Source organism: Sorex araneus, chromosome X, assembly GCF_027595985.1.
Source record: "Sorex araneus isolate mSorAra2 chromosome X, mSorAra2.pri, whole genome shotgun sequence".
Classification (NCBI taxonomy): domain Eukaryota; kingdom Metazoa; phylum Chordata; class Mammalia; order Eulipotyphla; family Soricidae; genus Sorex; species Sorex araneus.
This window is the reverse complement of record NC_073313.1, coordinates 18,637,792-18,661,406: the sequence shown is the minus strand read 5'-3', so window position 1 is coordinate 18,661,406 and position 23,615 is coordinate 18,637,792. Positions and strand designations below refer to the sequence as shown.

The following is a 23,615-nucleotide window of genomic DNA, read 5'->3' as shown; positions in this document are numbered from 1 at the left end:
CTCAGAAAAGTTAGTTTGTTGTTCATGTCAATTAAGACAAATGATGTATTATCTAAAACCAAATCTTTCCCATAAGCTAAAAGAAATTCATACTCTTTTATGAATTTATTTATTTCAAAACTCATCCCATACTTGTGAGCATTTAGAGCATACTTATACATATCTATTGTTCCTGTCCATTTCTAGACATTATGTAAATGACTAATGGCTGTAAGTAATGAAATCAAAGCAGCCTAAAAGTATTTTATCACTTAAGTGAATAAGAAGTTTATTAGGGTTATCTTACTTAACAGACTTTATCACTACTTCCCTTAAAATCCTTTCAAGAGGTCTGGGACTACAATATAAACTAGCAGTTAAGCTAATTACCCATCTCACTCACCAAATGCAGTGACAAGTTCATTGTGAACATTTACAGAGAACCAAAATGTTAAAATTAGGGGTAAATTTAAGATATGTGTCAGTTCTGAACAGTGAAATAGTGTTTCTTTACATGAAACACTGAAAAAATAAAATAACTACAGCAAAATAAAACCCCCTAAATGCAATTAATCAACATTTCTTTGTGAGATACATTTTGGAGAAAAGCTTGTTTGCTTTAATGGAGTTCTTCAGGCGAGACAATGGAGCTCCACGCTCTGCGAGGAAACACAAGTCCTCACTCAGCTGCACAGGGCACGGCGTCAACGTGGTGCTGCCATACAGAGCTTCCGAAGCATTAAAATGATCTTTTCTCTTTCCCTGTTATTAAACATTCCACAGGCATCTCTATTGTAACTTGCTTTACAAATTAATTTTGGAGATTAAGTAAATCTCTAAGCCATGGAACTATAGATACACAGTAAAGGGTACAGGAGAAGCACAAAGTCTCAGTATTCACGGTGATTCAATTAAAAAAAAAAAGGAGTCTCAGTATTTGTGGTAATCATAATTATGGATAGGAAGTCAGAAACAGACATCATTTCTGAAAATAATAATGCTAAGAAAACACTAAAAAAGGCCAAGATCAAAATTATTCTTGTGTGGGGGGATAATTCTGGAAGGCAGAAACATGTGGTAACAGACTGAACCCAGGGCATCACACTTGTCAAGCATGTTTTCTATCTTAGTGCCACATACTCAGTCTAATCAAAATGATTATTTTTGTTTTGGAGTCATACCTGGCAATGCCCAGGGGTCACTCCTGGCTCTTCACTCAGGGATTACTCGTGGCGGTGCTTGGGGGACCATAATGGATGCCAGGGAATTTGCCACATGCAAAGTAAGTGCCCTACCCACTATACTCTCTCTCTCTCTCTCTCTCTCTCTCTCTCTCTCTCTCTCTCTCTCTCTCTCTCTCTCTCCCTCTCTACCCTCCAATCAAAATCTTTTAAACACACCCTTCAAGTAGTTCCTTTTGATTCTATGTGGTACATCTTAAGATGTTTAGGATATAGAAAAACACTTCTTTACAATGTTCCTTATCATGAAATATAAACAAAATCAAATCTTATAAAACATTTTCCCCCAAGGAAGCAAGTTCATGATAGTATTAAAATTCTTTGAAAATACTGTGTAAATCATTGCTATCTGGACTAAAATTCATCATACTACAAAGTGAATTCTTAGAATGTTTCCATTTCTTCTATGATTCATCTCTTAAGGATTGATTTAACTTTTACTTATGATAAGAAGGATACATTTTGATTTAAACATCAAGATTTAGATACCAAGATTGCATCTGTGATTATATTTGACTATATAAGAAATGACACTTAAAAAGCCAGCTATTTTTCAGCTAAGAATCAAGCAAAAGTATAATTTTAAAAAGTGACCTAAGATCTAAACACCCTAATTCATAACATGGAACTCTTCTGAATTATTTTAATAAAATTATTTTTTAACCTTTAGCATAGAGCTTTATATATGGGAAACAGAGAGCCCAGCAAGCTACCGAGGGTATCGAGCCTACTCGGCAGAGCCTGGCAAGCTACCCGTGCGTATTGGATATGCCAAAAACAGTAACAATAGGTCTCTCAATGAGAGACGTTACTGGTGCCCGCTCGAACAAATCGATGAGCAACAGGATGACAGTGACAGTGACAGTCTAATTTTCTACTTGAAGAGTACAACTCCAACACTTCCCTTAATCAGGGGCTGGAGCAACAGTATAGTGCTCCAGGCACTTGCTTGCCTTCCACACAGCAGCTGACAGGGTTCAATTCTCGGTACCCCACGTGGTCCCCCAAATCCACCAGGAGTGGTCCCTGAGCACAGAGGCAGAAGTAGGCACTGAGCACTCGGTGTGACATCCCCCCCCAAAAAACTTTCTATACATTCAACTAGAAGCTGAAATATTATACATCAATAATTAATGACTAATCTCATTCACGTGAATACTTAAAGTGAATAAATAAAATTGTTCTACAAATTCCTGGGCTAGAGTAACAGTTCAGTGCGTAGGGTGTTTGCCTTACACACAGCTGACCTGGGTTTAATCCCCAGCACCCCATATGGTCCCCCAAGCTGTCTAGGTGTCATTCCTGAGCCAGGAGTAAGCCCTGAGCACTGCCAGGTATGGCCAAAAATCAACCAAAATTAAAAAAAAACTTTTGACTTTATAGAGAACTATAATACGAATACAATACATTTGCATTTTCACATAGGCACATGATTGTGCCTAAACATTTAAGAGGTTTTTATGCCATGTGACCCCAAAAGTCACAGTGCTATTTCCTAGAAAATTCTTTTGCTGGGGTCATTAAGTGCTGGACTTATAAATATGTGCATATTTACATATCTACTCTATGAATTAGTTCTTATTTAAAACAATGCCCCCAGTTCTGTTTCCAGCACCACATGGTCTCCCAAGCACACCTGGGAACAACTCCTCGAGCACAGAGCCAGGGGCACTCCTCAAGCACTGCCATATGTCACCCCACCCCCCAATAAAAACACAAATACTATATGATAATTTTTTTAATTAGTAGGCACTACTGTGGAAAGTAAAAAGCACTCTTTCGTTAATGAATTTTCCAGTATATGACCAAGCAGAATGCTCCCAGATAACTCAAATCGAAACATAGAAAATATTGTCACTCTGTCTATAAAAGCTACTAATTAGACTAATTCTGTACTTCAAAAACTCTCATTTTTGAAGAGAAAGTAAACACATTTCACTTTCAATGCTTCCTAAAACTGAAAAGTAATGTAATTTAGTTTTTGCATTCAAATCAGCAAAAATTTCTACCCATCTTTCAACACCATTGTAGTATCCCATCATTTAAGAAAAAAAAAAGTAGCATCAGGTTTGCCTGATTTTGTGTACCTAATCTTTTTTTTAAAAAATGTATACATTTATTTATAATTTGGTCACCATGATTTACAAAGTTGTTCATAACATAATTATTTCAGGCATACAAGGTTGCAACACCAATCACCAGTGTCCCCAGGGTCTGTGCCATCCCCCAGTTTGCCCCCTCGGCAGGCATATAACAAATTTCTTTTTAACTTACCAAAATCACATAATTTCAAAACATCATTGTGGCTGATTAAAAGGTTTTCCGGCTTTATATCTAGAGGATCAAGATTCAAAAATAAGTATCAATGTTCATTCCATATACTACTGGCTCACGCTGTTAGATCATTATAATGATACCTCATTTGAAATCTTCAGCATAATTTAGGAACATATTTTATAATCATATATTGAAGTTTCTATTAATTTCTTTTTGCGAAACAAGCAGACTGCCATTTCAAAACTGGCTGCTGCTCAAATCTTAGAAGATTAATTAGATTTCTAAAAGGAATTCAAGAATTATTGAACCTGACATAGTTTCAAAAAATTATTTCACAAAATACTAAAAAATATGAATTCTTGGAGATAAAATATAAAAATATTCACATTCACAAGATACCTTGAAAGTACATATGAAAGTTAAGTAAGCTAGGATTAGAATTACTTTGGGAAAATACATATAAGATAAATTTTCTGTTAAGATTTTCTGTATCACGTCTATATTTATATGGTTTCTTTAGCTTTCCAGTGTGAGTCACAATTATAAGTGTATAATGTTGAACCTATACTAGATGAGTCAACATAAAATTTCTCAGGTTTTCCATGTTTCTTGTGAAGATGAAGTAGGAGTTGAGAAAAAGAATTAAACAGAAAATGCAGCTTAATTCCCCAATGGGAGGTAACTCACGGTTCTATTTTTAAAGTACTTATCAGCTATATCATATGGCAGGTGAGTGAATTATGTTGATTTCAGTATCCAGTATCATGGTTTATACTGCTAATTTACAACCATTTTATACCCTTAACAAAATAATAGTATCACTAAGAAATTTCACCCAAATCAGTCCGTCCCTTGTTAACATCCTTAAACTGTACTGTTACTAAAACCTTTAGCAATACACTAGATACTCAGTTGACATGGTGATCAATCCATAACACTAAGAACACCAGAAATATAAACTGCCTCTTTCTAGAAATAATAGGATCTGGCATTCCTCATACAATCTTTAAGCTATTTTTAAAGTGAGACTATTCTTAGAGGGATATTCTTGTGTGCTAGAATAACTACATTAAAATGTGTTCATTTATCTGGTAATTCAAAGAAGTGGATATTGAAATATTTCCTGATAAACATTCCTTTAGCTTCATTATTTTATCAATTTATGTTCCATTACTATAAAACTCTGGAATGCAAGAGAGATTACCAGGAGAAGATAAATGGCATAATGTCAAAGATGAGTACCCAGCAAGTCATTTCCCTTTCATTGCTATAAACCATCTTTATTTTAAAGGATAAAACAAAACAGTTCATGGAAGAATAATCGTGGCTTTTATGCAAGACTAATCATGCCTGCAACCTGCAAACAATGGACATATTGCATTTATAGGTAAGGAAAAGCAGAAGGTGACGGTGCATACCAGGGATGGTGGTTGTCGGTGGGGGTCAGAAACTTAAGGACCACCTCTAACACCTGATTCTAGGGTTTTCTTACATTAGCTGGCTTACCAGCATGACACAAACCGGCAACGGAGGTGGTACCACTGTATTATTTTTCCTCAAGTAAACCTCAAAGTAAACATCTGAGGGCTTTCTCTTTGTTTTTGTTTTGTTTTCAATCTCACTGTGTGTTCTATATTTAGGAGAGGATGTGGTTATACAAACATAGAGGATGTATATCATACTCAAACTTGCAGTCCATACTTTTGGTGATATAAAAGGAAACTTGGAGGGTGAATAATGTCTTATAGCCTATACTTCTGAATTGGCAGTGCCTATGGAATATTCTTCACACTGTAATGATGAAATATTTTATTGTTAATTTTACTTGATGTTTGAATATTTTCCACTTGAAAAACCCCTATACTCACCTCTATGCACAATATCATTCTTATGGCACCAATGAATAGCTTTGATTAGCTGATAGATATAACTTTTAACTTTATCGGGTGGAACACCATTTGGCATTTCTTCCAGCAATTCAAGCATATTCTAAAAATTAAATAAGGAGCCATTAATTTCCAGAATTAAGTAGGTCCATAAATCATAACAATTTTATAAAGCAACTTGGATAACTGACTGAATACACAGTATGCATTTTTATTGTTCTGCTTTAAAACCTTTTTCATGCAGAAGTGTATATTATATTAAAGCAAGGTCCACTGTGAAGAGAAATTCCATATTTATTATTCCCTAATGCTATCCCAAATAATAACACTACGCACTTTTCACTCTCTCTAAAACCTTTCAGTCATCATTTTAGGGTAATTTTAAGGGAAAAGTAACATAAAATAGAGATAAGAAACTATAATGTATTATCTCTAATATATAAGGTAGAAAATAGAGTCATTTTAGCATAGTGTACTGCATATCTTTAATAAAACCTGGCAATAAATTCAAACTTTAAAAATATCTCTGGAAGACTTGGAAAATAGTCTCTAAACTACACAATACAAAAATTAAAACAGGATGAAAAATACTACTGAATATTCAAAATGCTATATCTATAAGTTTTTTAATAGTATAAGTTAGATTAAGAAGATATTAATTGCTTCCATGGGCAAAAATGTAAAATAAGTAAAGTCACTAATCTATTTTTAATTTAGTATGAATAAAACTAGAGAATTTATAAATACATAAGCTTCTTGCTTTGCCACACACAGACCTTGCCACTGAGGAGATGGTAATTTGTGGAAGAGAGACATATGATTTTCAAATTATACCAGGGAGAAATATAAAGTACCAATATTTTAGGGCCATTATCTATTTAGCATCCTCATTAGTAATATTTTTTGCCCATTTTCCTATTTCTACATTTATATTTATAAATTAGGAATATGTATCTCAGTCAATCTGCATGTTATGTATGAAGATATCATTTCCTTTGGTATAAATAGAAAACTAATGGAATTATAAATTTTTTAAAATTAACAGACCCCAAACTAAACAATATTCAATATCCTAGTTTGGAATCAGAGAGCATTTTAAAAGTGATGCAAATATTTTCACAGAGTAGAACCTTCATTTAACCAGTCTCCACTGATTTTCCAGATCAACCAAACATTTTCCACTCCATCTATAAAGCACAATGACTAAGACACAATTAGAGCTTATTGTTCCTAGATGACCACATAGGACAGCATTTTTTTAATGTTTGATCTGTGCACCTCTGGGGCAGGGAGGTTTCTTACACCTTGCAGAGGACCCTGGGCTGGAGCGATAGGCAGCGGGTAGGGCGTTCACCTTGCATGTGGCCGACCTGGGTTTGATTCCTCCGACTTTCTCAGAGAACCCGGCAAGCTACCGAGAGTATCTCGCCCCCAGGGCAGAGCCTGGCAAGCTACCCTTGGCGTATTCAATATGCCAAAAACAGTAACAACAAGTCTCACAATGGAGATGTTACTGGTGCCCGCTCAAGCAAATCGATGAGCAATGGGATGACAGTGATGCAGTGCAGAGGACCCATAAAGTAAAAAATACATTGGTAATCAGCTGTTTGCCTTTTAAACTAAGTTCATATTTATACTGATAGCACAGAGCAGAAACAAATAAATACTATTTCACCATGAATCAGCACATTGTATTCATCAATGTGAAAAAATGTAAAAGGTAAAACTCTTAGTTTTAAAAAAGTTAAGTTTTAAAGACATCTTTGAAGTTTCAATTCTTGATTATAAGCTTTTCTAAGAATCCAAATGATAAAAAGAGGAATATACATACAGCACTTTTGCCACATAATCAAGTTTGATGGTTTCCTTGAGGAAAAACACTTGGCAAATCCATTGAGTTGCAAGCTAAACTAGCCTCTTTGGAAGAGGAATACCAGTTTTTCTTTTAAAAGAATGACACAGGCCGATCCAGCCAAAACAGGACGTGAGCGCGCTTGCGGGAGTCCCCAGGGGGCGGGGGCGGCGACCCCCGCCCACCGCAGTTAGATACTTAAACCCACCTCCCCCACGTGTGCTTCCTTTTGGACCCGGCTGTGGAAGGAGCATGATGGAGGGGCCCGAGGGAGCGCCCTCGGACTCCAAGCAGCCCACTGAACTAATCCCGGCATGGGACCAGAGACCCCACGGCGTGCTGAAGCTGTGGGACCCGGGCATCCCCCAATTCTTTTAACCTGTCTCTCTCTCAACTCCTCCCTCCTGAGCACAGCGCAGGGGCCGCGGTTTTCCTGAGCGCAAAACGGAGACGCCGAGCCTCTCTCTAGGTTTCTCCATCTTATGAGCACCATAAAAGGGTAAAAGTTTGTAGTGATGTTATTTCTGGTTGTACTTTCCCTGGACTTTATACAGAAACCCAAAACTGCGCGGCCGCGGTAGCGGCCGCGCGACTTAATGTCATCTTAGTATGAGCAATATGTAATGGTTCCTTTCTAATGGGGCGGACTTTTGTGGGAGATCCTAATAGTAAGTCTGTTGCTGAAATATTGAAGGCAATCAAAGTGGTAGCCATCTCACTAGACTGAACTAAGCTATATCCCCACGCCGGCTGAGAAGAAATTTTCTTCTTTCTCGGGAAGAAACGCGGTGTGTCATCAACTACAGTGTGATGTCCATTAAGCAAACAGACCTGGTGGCGTGGGAATGGGATATAAGGGGAAAAATTATGTACAAGGAACAGCGGGACGCTGGTGGAATCTCGAGCCGGAGCCGACACCAGCGCAAGACCTTCGGTTCCAGAGACTGCTTGCAGATACTCTACAAGTCTATCAACTAAGCCAGAGCCCCACGCCTGCTGATGACGGGAAATAACCATCCTTTTCGGTTTTTTTTTTCCCTTGTCAGGCAGCGTGGCGATTACTAAAACAGGCGTGAACTCGGTGGCGCGGGGCAAGGGGGAAAAAGAAAAACTATGTAACAAACAGCGGGACTTAATATCTCTATATTCTTAGCAATGGAGAACTATCAAATGCCTCCTTGGCAATAGGACTGCTTTTCTTTTTTGGGGGAAACCCCAACAACGGTAGTGAGTTGTGTGTTGAAACATGGAATGTAATCGAAATAAGGCGTAAACGAAGTGAAACATATCATGTGCAAGGGTTGGGACTGGGGAGGTGGGAGGGGGCGGCAGGTATACTGGGGGGGTTGGTGATGGAAGATGGGCACTGGTGAAGTGAAGGGTGTTTGAGAACTGTATAACCGACATAATCCTGAGAACTATGTAACCCTCCACATGGTGATTCAATAAAATTTAAAAAAAAAAAAAAAAAGAATGACACAGGGGGCTGGAGTGACAGCACAGCAGGTAGGGTGCTTGCTTTGCATGTGGCTGACCCGGGTTCGATTCTCAGCATCCCATATGGTCCCCTGAGCACCACCAGGAGTAATTCCTGAGTGCATGAGCCAGGAGTAACTCCTGTGCATTGCTGGGTATGACCACCCCCCCAAAATGACACAGGTTTGTCTATGCAAACATATAATGAGTTTATTAATAAGTATCTTAATATTGACCAGTCTAATCTGGTAAACACTAAAAGCTACATCAATAAAAAGTTTAAGTATTCCTCCCAAATTTTAAGAATATAAAGTAGTTCAAGAACAAAAGGTTAGAAAACTGATATTCAACTATGAGCTTACAAATTTGCTCCTGCAGTCAAGTTGTATGCATATAGGGGCTGAGAAGACTGTACAATCGTACAGCGGGTAGGGTTCTTGCCTTGCATGTGGCTGACCAGGGTTTGGTCTCTAGCAACCCATATAATCCCCCAACATTGTCAGGAATGATCCCTGAGTAATAAGCCAGGAATAAGTCCTAATCACTGCTGGGTGTAGCCCCCTCTCTCTCAAAAAAGTTATCTGTATATAAATGTTCACTTTAATAATCATATAAATGCACGCATTCTATACTTATTTATAACAGATACTACATGTTTTAATTTAATTAAATATCATGTAAACCAATGGAAGCATTGGTGTTCATAAGAAAACAAAACGTAACACATTGGAAATTAAGGAAACCACTAAACACGCTGCTCTTTAATCAAGTGTGAGTGAAACTACTGTAACACACTGGCAAAGGACTAGCAGTGGTTGTGAAAAGGATTCTTGAAAATGTTTCTGTAATGGTTTTAGGTTCTGCTTTATTTCATGATGTCACAATACATTGGTTTAGTGTTTTTCAATCTTCTCCTGACTCTGACCTCTTTCCAACTTTCTTTTTCCTTCTATTGGTTGGTAAACTAGTCTCATGCCATGGTGCCCATTTACATGATTTTCACCTGTGGCTGCCTTGAATTCCCTGGGAGCTCACAGAAGACCTTATGGCCCCGACTGAGTAACGCTGATATAGTTAATGCAGTTTGGGTGTGATGTACAAGGAAATACTCTCAGAAATCCAGTCGAAAGGTCCCTATTCAAAAGATCATAATCTTACCTCTAATAGGAAATGGATATATTGATATATCAAGAGTCAAAACAAATTTTCAAATTACATATTTTTATGACCACACACTATAATTGCCTTTGTAAATTAACAAATGGATAGGAGACTCCCAAATGCACAGGAGAAAAATAAGAGGGCCTTGTGATGTAAAAATAAAATTGTTATCTCTCATTTCATATCGAACTCTAAATTTCTTTGTGTGGAGAAGAATGTTTCCCAATATTCATCCTCTTATACTCCCCTGGAATAAAAATTTGAAAGTGAACTATGAGTACCCCAAAAGAAGAGCTCATTTCCCTTCTGCCTTGCAACAGTGTGGCCATGTAACCAAGGTCCGTATGACCCTTGATCTCAGGATAAGGGTCATACCTCAGAGGTGGTGAAGAAAAAGACAAGCCAGGCTGCCCACTACTCTGAAGCTAAGTTGATCTACCAGCTCGTGAGAGAGAAAGAAACTTCTATTTTGTTTTAGGAATTGTAATCCTGCATCTTTTAACAATCGTCTAGCACATAAGGGCATTTTTCTTCTTGGCCTCTCGATAGTCACTGTCAATAGTTTGGTATTGTCACTAATGAGAGGATGTGATTGTCATCTTCTACTGATAAATCAAAGAATCAAGGCGCGAATCCCAGGTCTGGTTTTAAGAATAATGGCATTTGGGTATCAGCTATGCCACTTACCAGCAGCAATAACTCAGACCCTCCAAGCCGTCCATTTGCTCATTCTAAGTTGCTATATTAATTGTGAACAATCACCATGAGTACAACAAAAAAAAAAGACACAAACCAAAATAAATCTGTTGGGATTTTATTATTTGGCAGTGAAAACTTCAAACCGCATGATTATTTTTGGTAAGTGAAAACTAATTTAAAGAATATATGATTTGGCAACAATGTATTTAAAAAAAACTTTTAAAAGAATACGAAATTCAGTTTTATTTTGGTGGAGAAAGTCCCTTAGAGAATGTCTAAATTAACAGACAACAATAGACCTTAAAAGGTTTGAGGAAAATAGTGGTTTAAAATGACAGAGAGGGGCTGGAGCGATAGCACAGCAGGTAGGGCGTTTGCCTTGCACTCGGCCAACCCGTGTTCGATTCCCAGCACTGCCAGGAGTAATTCCTGAGTGTAGAGCTGGGAATAACCCCTGTGCATCGCTGGTGTGACCCAGAAAAAAAAAGGGCTAAATAAATAAATAAATAAACAAATAAATAAACAATATGACAGAGAGGGGCTAGAACAATAGCACAGCAGGTAGGGTGTTTGCCTTGCATGCAGCCGACCCGGGTTCGATTCCCAACATTCCATATGGTCCCCTGAGCACCGCCAGGAATAATTCCTGAGTGCAGAGCCAGGAGTAACCCCTGTGCATCGCCGGGTGTGAGCCAAAAAGAAAAAAAAAGACAGAGAGCCTTGTACTATTTTTCAAGCTTTGCTTGTTATGAATAAACTACATAATTAGTTAATTAGAAAAATAATTTGTAGGGGCCAAGTTAATTCAAAAGCCCATTACTGGTCAGTGATCTTGGCAACACTCCTTTGTTTTTGTCACGATAATGGTGCCTGTGGTGACACTGTCATTTCTAACATAGAAAACACTTGGGAATTGATCTTTCCTGTCTTAATTTTAGATAATACTCGGGAAATCAGTACAAGCTGCCTATCTGTTAACTGAGGAAACCCTAGAAGACACATCTCGTTCCCATTTATTCAAAATATTGAAGTTCTAGATGGCAATAGGTGAGCTGCTCCTCGGGAAAGTCACTAGCATATACTATTGATTATTGTAACAAACATTTGCCCTTGGCTCACATCATTAAAACTATCACAAAGCAGCTGACATTTTGAACAGGTGGCAATTTTTTTTAATAATACAAATGCAAGGGCGCAAGCAACCTGAACAATGCTGCTTTCCTTCTTCACTCCAATGCCTCTCAATCCTGCTCTTGAGGTCACATCTACCTCTTTTCTCTAAAGGCAAAGCACTGACCATTCACAAGAGGCTGCTTCAAGAGCCCACTCACTCACTCCCGACATCATCTCATTAAAATCAAGGTCTCACATTTGGTGGTTTCTTCCACACACCTCAGTCACGCTGCCCTATCACTACTGATTTAATTGTCTCTCTCAAAGGCCTTCTTTAATCTTTAATTAAAATAAGTCAAGTCCAAAAAGTTCTTGTTAGATATAGAGTCTAAGACTTAAGAAGCCAAATCAATAGTTCATTATTTAAACTTAATATTATCTCTGTTGACTGGAGCGATAGCACGGTGGGTAAGGTGTTTGCCTTACACTCGGCCAACCCGGGTTTGATTCCTCCGTCCCTCTCAGAGAGCTCGGCAAGCTACCGAGAGTATCCCGCCCGCACGGCAGAGCCTGGCAAGCTCCGCATGGCATATTCGGTATGCCAAAAGCAGTAACAACAAGTCTCACAATGGAGACATTATTGGTGCCCCCATGAGCAAATTGATGAACAATGGGATGACAGTGCTACAGTGCAATATTATCTCTGTACAAATTATACATTCACTGTCACTGTCATCCCGCTGCTCATCGATTTGCTCGAGCGGGCACCAGTAACGTCTCCTTTGCTATTTTTTTGAGACTTCTTGTTACTGTTTTTGGCATATTGATACACCATGGGTAGCTTGCCAGGCTCTGCCATGGGGGTGAGATACTTTCAGTACTGGCCGGGCTCTCCGTGAGGGGCAGAGGAATTGAACCCGGGTGAGCCGCATGCAAGGCAAACACTGTGCTACATATGAAAATATATTTCAGGTCTCTGGATTGCCAACAATACTTTCATTTTTCAAAGTGCTCTGAGTAAGCGTATATTGATATGGCAGACTCTCATGAACAGTGCTTCTCTGAATAATCTCAGAAACTTCCCTTGAAAGAATCAGGCAAAGCCCCATAGGATCAATTAGTTACTTACTTTCTCAACATATTCAAACACCAAGTACAGTTTCCCCCTCCTTCGGAAGGCTTCCTTCAGCTCCACTATGTTTTCCTGTTTGAGAGTACGAAGCATTTTAAGCTCTCGTAAAGTCGTCTCTTTGACTTCTTCATTTTCTGAAATGAAACAATGAACAGGGTAAAAAAATCTAACCTTTAAAGCATGCCAAGAGCACGAAAATACCCAAATCACTTTCCATGTTGAGTACTTCCACATACAAAGTCCAGGGAGAGAATAGGACTCACATTTTGTGTTCAAAGGATCAAGAATAAAAACACTCAAGTGTAGGTTACAGTTATGTTCTCAAGGATAAAAAAAGAACCCCAATACTGAATTAAACAATGTCTGCTGAGGACTATTGCTTTTCTTTTTTTGGTAGAACATCACTTCACGTGGCAATTTCCAAAATCTTTTGACACTAAGAGAGGCTTCTTACTGCTTCATGAGCGGAGGGGAGAAGGCAGATGGAATAGAGAAGGGACCACTAAGAAAATGATGGCTGGAGGAACCAGTTGGGATGGGAGATGCATGCCGAAAGGTAGATAATGGACCAAACATGATGACCTCTCAGTGTCTGTGATGCAAGCTATAATGACCAAAAGTAGAGAGAGAGTATTTGGAATATTGTCTGCCTTAGAGGCAGGGGGACAGTGGGAAAGGGGGGGGGTATACCAGGGATATTGGTGGTGGGGAATGTGCACTGGTGGAGGGATGGGTGTTTGATCATTGTGAGATTGTAACCCAAACATGAAAGCTTGTAACTATCTCACGGTGATTCAATAAAATTTTAAAAATTAAAAAAAGAGAGGCTTCTTAAGTGAGGACTTACTATACTCCTTATTGTAATGTATATGTCAAATACAGTCTTCTAGATAGGACATACACATCCGCCGTCATTTTTCTCTCACACTACACACTAGATCAGCCGTATCAGTCTGTTGAGCTGTGCAGCAACCATAGCAGTTCATATTTTTAAGTTTAGCCTAGAGTTTTGGCTGAGAAGAGCATTTTATTCCTCGATTTACATGTGAGTTGCCTCAGTGAGGAGAGGTCGTGCACCAGGCATCCATGATGCAGCTCATGGCCGAGTTGCAGGGATCCTGGGAGCGTCCAATCTCTCTGAACAGCAGCTGCTGGAGGCGCCTGCTGGTCCCCTGAGGCATGTCCATCTGTCTGTCACAGACGGTAGAGCTGTACTAGGATGCAGCCCTTATGCTGAAGCAATATACCCTTCCATGTTATCAACTTCCTTTACAGTAACCTCTACAGACAGGGAGGAAAGCGAAAAGTCACACTAACTCTCATGGAGTCCCTGGCAGGAAGAGAGCAAGGCCAACTTTCATTGTAAAGGAGTTTTTGTGCCGGCCCTGAGAGACGGTAAAGAGGTTAAAGCTCTTGCCTCGCATTGACCGACCCTCATTTGATCCCCAGCATCACATATAGTTCCCTGACCACCACCACCAGGAATGATCGGGGAGAGTAAACCCTGAGCACTGCTAGGTGTGGCTCCTCCCCCACAAAATGAGTTTTTGTGATAACTGTAAACATAGTTGGGAAATCTATTACGTTTACATATGGACATACGATGATATAGGCTCACAGTTCTTTATGTGCAATCCTAAAGTCCAATCACAGGTCCTTTACCCTAAGTTTATGGAAAAACTTGAACTGCCACGAAATCATCTGGAGTCTTTGTCCTACTTTGCATGAATACTCAAAGTGGGCTTGAGCAACAGGACCGGACTGCAGGTGCTACAGCAACAAGCCACACCCGGACTCTATGTTCCAGGCCAGGGCATCTACATCACGGTTGACTAAAGGTTAATATCTTAGCCTAACAGCCAAAGTGTATGACCTTAGTGTTCAAGCCATCTACCAAAGGAAAGGCCTGAATACAGCCCCATGTCTAACTGCAGTGTCAGAAATATTGCTCACATTGTTTTTGTTTAGGGGCCATGCCCAAAAACAAATGTACAGAGAGTATAGGGGTATAGGGGTTCAGGTGCTTGCCTTACATATGACTGACCCTGGTGTGAATCCCTGGGACCACATGCACCACATGGGTCACTCCTGAGCTCCACTAGGTGTGGCCCAAACCCCTTTGTCCCCCACCAAAGGAAAAAAAAAAGAACAACATCCCAAACCAAAATCAAACCAGGGACTCAACATTCCTTCGTGAATGGTTATACAAGTATAATCTTCTGTCTTCCTTGCTTCAGCAATAAAACTATTGGAGGAAGCGGAAACAAGATTAGGAAAGAACAAAAAGAGACCTGGTGCTTGGAAGACAAGCACAGCAAAAGGCAAAGGTCAGCAAGGGCATAAGCAATGCACCAGGCCAGCCCACATCAGGGGACCGAGAGCATGCAGCAGTGGGAAGTGCCCAGAGGAAGGTGTGTCATGTGATCAAAGCACTTCCGGAACTGGCTTAGCTGACTGCGAAGGGAAAGAGGGCCCTGCATCCCGTAAGAGACAGCTGAGCCAGAGAAGTGCTGCAACCCTTAAATTCTAGGGAATCTTCAAAGCCTTTAGAAGGCTAAACGGCTTCTCCACTGTCCCGTCTGAGTTCCTCTCCAGACTGGGGTTATGGCAGTAAAAGTCACCTGCAAGACAAAGCATGTCATGCAGATCTCAAGAAGAAACAAGTGATTTTTTTTCCACAGTGGAGTAATTCAATAAGAGATAAAGTGCATGTTCATGACTTCTCCCTGTCTTTTCTGTCTGCATCTCAGGCCCCTCTCCTGCCCTTCCTTCCCATTAGTCTCTCGGTTCGCCCGAATAGCTCCAAGCTTGATTTGTCAACCTTAAGACCTTGGTACGTGCTCCCTCCTACCTAGACTCCCCACTCTGCAGCCCACACTCTGTAGGACTGGCTCGTGGAGGTCAGAGTTTAAATTGCATCCTCAGGAGCCCTCTCCAAGCCACTCTCCTCACACCTTCCAAGGATCGGAACTTGCCCCCCCCCCAGCAGGACTGATGAATCTGCTCGCCTGATTGACATCTGTGTGATGTCATGCTAATCCGAGAGCTCCAGGGAGACAAGTCCAAGTTCCATTCAACAACACATACCCAGCCACCTCGGCAGACAGTAGCACAGAGGGACACTCTGAATGGCATTAGAAAGAAATGTTTCCTCCGTTCCCCTAAAGATATGGGGAGCAGCAACCAACAGCAAACAGCAGGCACTCTGTGCTCTCCATTCTGAACACAGTGCTTTCCATCTTCTATAAAAGTGCAGCTTTTCAGGCAGTAAGCAAAGTGCATGTATTTTCTTCCTATTCACCCCTGCCCCTGGCTATCTTCTACAATGAGTGATTTATGAATAATCAAGGCCCCAGCACTGAGAGCAGTAAGGATCAGGAACATATATCTCCTTCATCATTGACACCACCTCTAGGCTCTGCTGGGGCTGAGTACAAATAAAGGTGGCAGCAACAGGAATGGATTTTGAAGGCCTTATGCTAAGTGAAATAAGCAAGAGAGAGAAAGACAAATGCTATAGGATCGCATGTTAAAACAAGGCTCAGATTGTGGTAAGCATAAGCAGAGGTGGGGCACAGGGCATTGGAGGAAGACGGCTACAAGGTACAAATTTCAAGTTTAAAAAGAAATAAATACTCAAGATATAACATACAACATAATGGCTACAGTTTGATATGTTTGAAAGTTGGTAATAAAGTACATCCTAATGAGTTCGTTCTTATCACAAGGGAATAAAACGTTTGCTTTTTGATAACCTTTCAGTATCTGTATTGCAAACCATAATGCCCAACAGGAGTGAGAGAGACAGAAAGAGAGAGACAAGGAGATAGAGACAGAGACAGAGAGACAGAAAGAGAGAGAGAGAGAGAGAGAGAGAGAGAAAGAGAAGAAAAGTGCCTTCCACTGACGTGGGGGTAGGGCTTGGTGGGAGGGAAGCTAGGGTCATTGGTGGTGGGCAACGTACACTGGGGAACGGATAGATGTTGGAACATCATATAATTGAAACCTAATCGTGAACAACCTTGTAACTGTGAATCTCACTGTGATTCAATATAAATAAATAAATAAAATTTAAAAGTTGCTTTTCTTATACTTATATGATAACTGAAGCGAGCACAACTCAGCATGGTAATCATTTAACAATATATGCAAGTCAAACTGTACAAATGCTGAACACCATAAGCTTAGACAGTAATATAGGCCAACCTGATCTCAATAAAATGGCAAAAATAAATGTTGCCAATAAAAAAGCCAAAGAGTGCAGTATTTTCTAATCAAATGCCTGGTGAACTGTTGACACTAAAAAAGCCCCAACTAAACAAAAGGAGCTTTATATTATTAGCAGCTTGTGACAGCTTCCCTTTGTTAGCAGAGAAAGTCGCTTCAGGAAGGCCAAACAGAAAGGCTTCAATAAAGGAACACTGGAGTACCATTCAAGAGACCTAGATTTGGAGTCCTTTGAACCAACAAACACCGCTGACATATGACTTGACAAGTCACTTAAGTTTTTAATCCAAAAAAACCCCTATATAAACAGACACATCTCCCTGCCCCCATACGCCCTAAAAAACCCCCAAGGCCTTTGCCAACCTAATTATCTATGTCATTTATGACTCACCAGTAATTCACAGATGATAAGCCTGAACTTCATTTAAGTTTTGGTACTCCATTAAAGATTCAAATCTATATGCATTCAAATCTAGACTGACCACTTTTGTTAAGAATGGGTGTTGACAAACCCCCATGTAAAAAAAGTATGAAATACACTACACACACACACACACACACACACACACACACACGCTCACACACAAGTTTACAGGACTGCCTAACATAGAGCATCACCACCACCCCATTTGAGCAAACTGTTTTAAGGAACTTCGGGCAGGCATACATTGAGGAAAGTACCAGGACTGCAACAAATGGAAACAGGTGGGAGATGGATTAATAATTCCCTAAGGCACAGCCGAATGCACACTCTTCGCTAGTCGGGAGATCCTACCATGTTTGTTTCTCTGAGCATTTTCCAGACCCCTGGCCACTCTGTGCTTAAAAAAAAATTGAATCACTGGGAGATACAGTTACAAAGCTTTCATGATTGAGTTTCAGTCATATAATGATGGAACACCCATCCCTCCACCAGTGTACATTTTCCCCCACCGATGTCCCCAGTATCCCTCCTGTCACCTCCCCTGCAACTCTGTACTGTTTGAAGGGAGTTGTGGCACCAAATAATCAGATGATGGCAAAGGAACGCACATGATTATATCTGCAACTTTCTTCAGAGCTTCAGAGGTTCAGAAGGTAGGAACACTCTTCAGTGAGGCAGTTGTTTGTTTTTGGTTTTGTTTTTTTTTTTTTTTGGTTTTTGCTTTTCAGGTCACACCCGGAGATGCACAGGGGTTACTCCTGGCTCACACACTCAGGAATTACTCCTGGCGGTGCTGGGGACCATATGGGATGATGGGAATTGAACCCGGGTTGGCCGTGCAACGCAAATGCCCTAACTGCTGTGCTACCACTCTAGCCCCTGAGACAGTTTTTAAAGACAACTGCACAGCCCACTAAAATGGGCATGAAAACCCCGTGATTCTTTGTTTAGGCTAGCTCTTCCTGTTATACAAACCGAGACAGGAACAATAACGTTCTCAGGGTGACTAAAGAGTGTTTACTCCCACAAAGTCAACACAGCAGTGTGGTATGAAGCCATTGGGGAGAGTGAGCTGGAACACCCAGGTTCAGCGCCAGATTCCATGACTGCCTAGCTGAGCAACAGAACAGTAGAGCAGGAGCCGAAGGAAAACTCAGTGAAGATCCTTACGGCAGCGTCTTGGTTCAGTGAACCACAAAATAGCTATGGAGCGTTTGGCCTTGGGTTTATTAGTCCTAGTTATACTTCCCAGAATGGATGATACCACCCTGCAGGGGCCCCAGAACCACGAGAGGGGTGGTAGTACTCCAATGGGCTGGACTGGGGGACACGCAACTTTCTATTGTTTTGTTTAAAGAAGAGAGATTTCCAGTGGGGTCCTCAGTGATATTTTTTTTTCTGAAAACAGGACAAAGGGCCAATTATCCTTGGGAACGTCTGTCCCAGATGATCTGAAAGGCCCTCCCATTGTAACTTGTGACATGCATGATGATCGACTGGTGATCAGTCACTACTGAGGATTTTAAGCTCCATAGCAGTATACTCTGATAAAGTTACATAAATCTTACAGAGGAATGATAATAGGCTAGATAAAGGATATTAAATTAAAAAAATACAAAAAGAAAACCAGTAAGGCAAGCTGAAAATCAAGAAAGGCTATTCACTAAAGTAAAAGAAAACCATTTTTTAAGATCACAGGAGCAAAAGAATTGCAAAGATAACTGATGAAAAGAGTAAAATCTAAAGAACAGAAAACTCCATTCTAACGCTATTTTAAAGAACTGTGGGCTAGGAAAAGAAATCCAGAAATAGCTGTAACCTACTTTATGAAATCACATATTCTTATATAGTCAAGAGCCCCTCCCTACCCCCATGGGCCTTTTTTAAAAAACAGGCATCCTGAGTGAGGGGAGGCCAATTTCTCCTTGTATCGAACCCCAGTGGAAGTGCTATATTTGAATCTGGTTGCTATGACTGAGGAATAAAAAAAATCAACAGGGCACAATTAGCCTGGTTTTGGTCATGCTGCTGTCATGTACCCCCTCCCAAATGATGCAAACCCTTAAATGATCAGAGATCAAGGTCAATTAAAAGCACAATAAATTTATGAAATGTACTAAATCACGAGAGATTTACATGATCTTCGAGGATGTTCACACCATCGTAGAAGTTCTGAAGTCTGAGAAAGATCTGTTTTGGATTTTAAAAGGATGTGCTTAAATTATGAATAGCCAGATTGTTCAACTCCAGTTAACTGAATTAATTCAACCAAGAGATGAAATATTTGTTTCAAAATCACTCTTAAAGAGAACGGAATTTAGGAGACTACCAACTTTTGTTTAGTACCAATATACAAATTAAGACATCATATCAGGTTAGAACTCAGTAGTGTCTGGATAAAAATAAGAATAAAATTAGAGGTAAGAATGATCAAGTAAATATATTCTCCTGATGAAGAAGAATAAGTATGTCCATTCCCCAAAAAACTATCTATCTAGTTACAGAAACCCAAGCGCAGTAGAATATGAAATGCAAGCTGAGAATTATAACATAACTCCTTGAGTCAGCTCCTTGCCACGTTCTGAAGCCCAAAGATTACTAGGGAATGTGCCTCCCTCCGCCTCATTTATTTATTCAGGAAAAGATGGAAAAGTACAAAGAAGAAAAGATGTTGGCCTATCAAAAGATCCAAATGTATGTTAAAATAAACTCTGGGCCATAGGACATCTTAAAGTTTGAATAAGTGTTATTTTTCACTTGCTGTTCGAAAGTTCTTGAGTCAAAATCAGTGCTCCTAGTTTGTTTAAGCAATTGAGGATGGTAGACATGTTTGTATGTATGAAGATCCAACAGTGACAGATTATCATCAAATCTCTTTCCACAAGATTGGATTTATAACAGGGTAGGAGAAGTTAGCCAAACTGATAATTATGCATAATCTGAGAGTCACTTTTAACTAAGTGATCTCCAGTATCTTTTGAGTCTGTGATCATGTTCCTCTTATCAGAAAATCTAAATACTACATACAATTAATTCAATAGAGATTTCTGGTTGGTTCGGTGTTTCTTAATTAATGGTTCTCTGTAGGAACTTACATTATCAGGTAAAATAATACTATTATTCAGGTTAGTATGAGAAATTCATTATCTGGGGTCAGAGAGGTAGCAGAGGGTCAGATGTAGCATGTAGGTAGCTACATGCCTAGCATGCAGCTGACATAAGTTCAATCCATGGCACCACATGGTTCCCTACGTGTCACTGGGGTGCAGACTTGGAGGCCCCCAAGAACCTCTGAGGTAGCCTGGGTAATCCCTGGTACCACAGGGCCAAGCAGCATCACATCCTCGGGCCCTCGCACTGAACTACTGACCTGGCTGGCTGAAAGTTGGCAGGAGAGGCCCCTGGGTCTGCACAGCACCACTGAGGAAACCCTTGCAAAATACTCATTATTCAAGACTCCAGGTTTATGGCGATGTGTGAAGAAGCACATGCCCTCCAAACGAGAAAACATTAACTAGTGAAGTGATCTTACATTAAAATGTCAACACTCCAGTAAATATTTCTCTCTTTGAACAGGAATTTTTGCCACTACCCAAGTGTATAAAAATATTTCAGGAAGAAAACAGAGCCAACGGCTGAGAAATAAGCTGGAAGAGGGGCTGGTGAGTGAGTCCGAGGGTAAGGTGCTCGCCTTGCACACAGCCGACGCAGATTCAATCCTTGGCACTGATGTGGTTCCCCGAGCACAGCCAGGAGGGGTCCCCAAGAAAAGAGTCAGGAGTAAACCCAAGCACCACTGGGTGTGGCTCAAAATGGAAAGAAAAGGAATGATCTGACAGAGTTCTATCAACTACCTGAACAATTTTTAAAACCGACAAGGATAAAGAAAGAAATACAGAACAAACACAAAAAAAAAAAGAGAAAAAGGAAGAAGTTCTATGTGCAGATTTGATTTAATTTCACTTTTTAAGTACCCGGCAGTGCTCAGGGTTTCCTGACAGCTTGGGATCAGGGACTGTGACTGCTAATGCCTGTAGTGCTCCCGGGACGATGCGCAATGCTGGGGATCAGACCTGGATCCGACAACTAGGCAGGTCACCTGCCTATTACACTATCTCTCGGGCCCCTACTTGCATTTTTAATGACCTTCTTTTCACTGTGAAAGTCATTCATTGACATTGTTACAATTTTACTGTAAAAATTGTTGCCCCCCCCAAAAGATAATACTCGATTCCTTCTAAGAAATAGCACAGAGCTATTTGCTGCTATCATAACAAACTGTGTTAAATATAAGATAAACTTACTTTTATTTTCTCAACTTAAAGTCATAACCTTCTATTTACTATAAAACCTTGGTTCTCATTTCAAAATATGACCTATTATCCTGGGATAATATAAAGACATTTTGAGTTCAACAGCAATCAGTCATAAAAGGTAGTTTTAAACAACATGCAAATTTGTGGATACTTATAAATTTAGTAAGAAAGCAGAAAATTATCATGCTTTAAATCTAACTGGCAATATTCACATAAAATATCCCTTGAAATAATTATTAAGATGATGCTTGATTAGCTTAAGCATGGATCAGGTCAAGTTCAGAGTCGAGTTTAAAATTGCTCTTACAGGAGGGTTACTTCACTATCTTCACAAAAAATTTCAAATACTGGATTTAGAGAAACCACAAGCATAGTATCATGAGAGTTTTCATTGTAAACAATAAAAGGGACAAATGAGAGCAATATGGAAACCTAAGCAATAGGTTTGCTTAGTAATAGCACAAAACTAGTTTGCTATTATAATTGACCTGATAGAAATAGAATATGAGAAGTTAAGTCAGAATTAAGTGATTCGTAGAAGGTTTGAAGGCAGAACATCTTCCGCACTCAACTGGGTCCTCTTTCCTCTGAAAGTGTTTTCACTCCACATGTTCTCTTTCTATTAGGCAAAACCGCACTCTGACATGAGTATAGAGTGAAGAGTGAAAGGAGTATGAAACCCACTAAGGAGAACTAGAAAGAATTGAAAGTGCCTAGAATAGGACTGGAACGACAAAGTTATGAGTAATTGGATGTCTTCAAACTATTATCAAGGCAATGCTTGGGAAGTCCAACCAGAAGTGGATATAGGGATTCCAGTGTCCGTCTGCATAAAAGATGGGGGAAATGGTCGCATTCTCTGAGTTATGCTAACGGATGAAGGTCTGGCAAAGATGACAGGAGAGTGCATCACTCTTGTCAGTTCAGTAAAATAAGGGCAGAGCAAATGATTCCCATAAAGACTAAACTATTTAGGTACTCCCAAAATGTCATAGCTAGAAACAATCTCTAGCCTCAGTATTATGCAAATTCATTCCAGAACCACTGCCTTCTATTTTACTGCTATTTACAGATTTTAGTTCTACAAATAGGTCATAAACTCCTTGAAAGTATCCATACCTGATTTACCTTCACAGCTCTTATAGCACCCGGCTCATTGCTCAATGACTCTCAGCAGAAACACTACTGACTGCCATCTTGAAGTCTTAATGACACAGATACAAACGTACTATTTTACTCAAAGTGGCAAGAGTTGGTATGCATAGAAGACTGAAGAATATGGGACTTAACTTATTTTTTTTAAGTAATGGCAAATATGACCTAGATTGCACTACATTTCAAAAATTTGGTGACAATTATTTTTGGTGGTAAGTGATGCTTGAAGAAGTGCCTATAAGATGAATGCACAGCCAGGAGTCTTTACATAAATGTGAAGGTTATGCTTTGATCCACAGTTAACAGTCACCCTTTTTAGTAGATCACCATGTGTCTCGGCCACCTGTGGTTGGCCCAAGGCCACTGCTCAAAGAGCTCATTCCCAGTGGTCTCATCGTGGGTTGGCCTGGGGATACTGCTTCCCATAGAGGGTCTTTTTTTCGCCTTTTAAGAATAAGCCAGGGCTTTTTTTAATTGCCTTTCCTTTAAGGCTGCTAAGCCAATGCTTGGTGAAGTTCCCCCACTGAAGTGTAGGTGCTCTACATAACCAGCACATCAGTGCTGGATCACATCAAATACTACTGATTCTACCTCTGAACTCTGCTAGCAAGCCCCTTTTGTTACTTAATGCTTGCTGAATCTCTGAGGTCAGGATGACGACATTATCCATAAATACA

The 23,615-nt window shown here is 40.0% G+C and overlaps 1 protein-coding gene across 4 annotated transcripts in view; it reads right to left on the bottom strand.

The window, feature by feature from the left end:
• The window catches only part of CDKL5 (cyclin dependent kinase like 5), a 214,550-nt gene that overhangs the window by 60,335 nt on the left and 130,600 nt on the right, over positions 1–23,615 (bottom strand). For all 4 annotated transcript variants that reach the window (XM_055123544.1, XM_004612219.2, XM_055123546.1 and 1 more), the window contains 3 exons: positions 12,814–12,950; positions 5,366–5,486; positions 3,495–3,554 (listed from right to left, as the gene is read on the bottom strand). In XM_055123544.1, the coding sequence (XP_054979519.1) occupies positions 3,495–3,554; positions 5,366–5,486; positions 12,814–12,950 (318 nt within the window). The remainder of the gene's footprint in view (positions 1–3,494; positions 3,555–5,365; positions 5,487–12,813; positions 12,951–23,615) is intronic.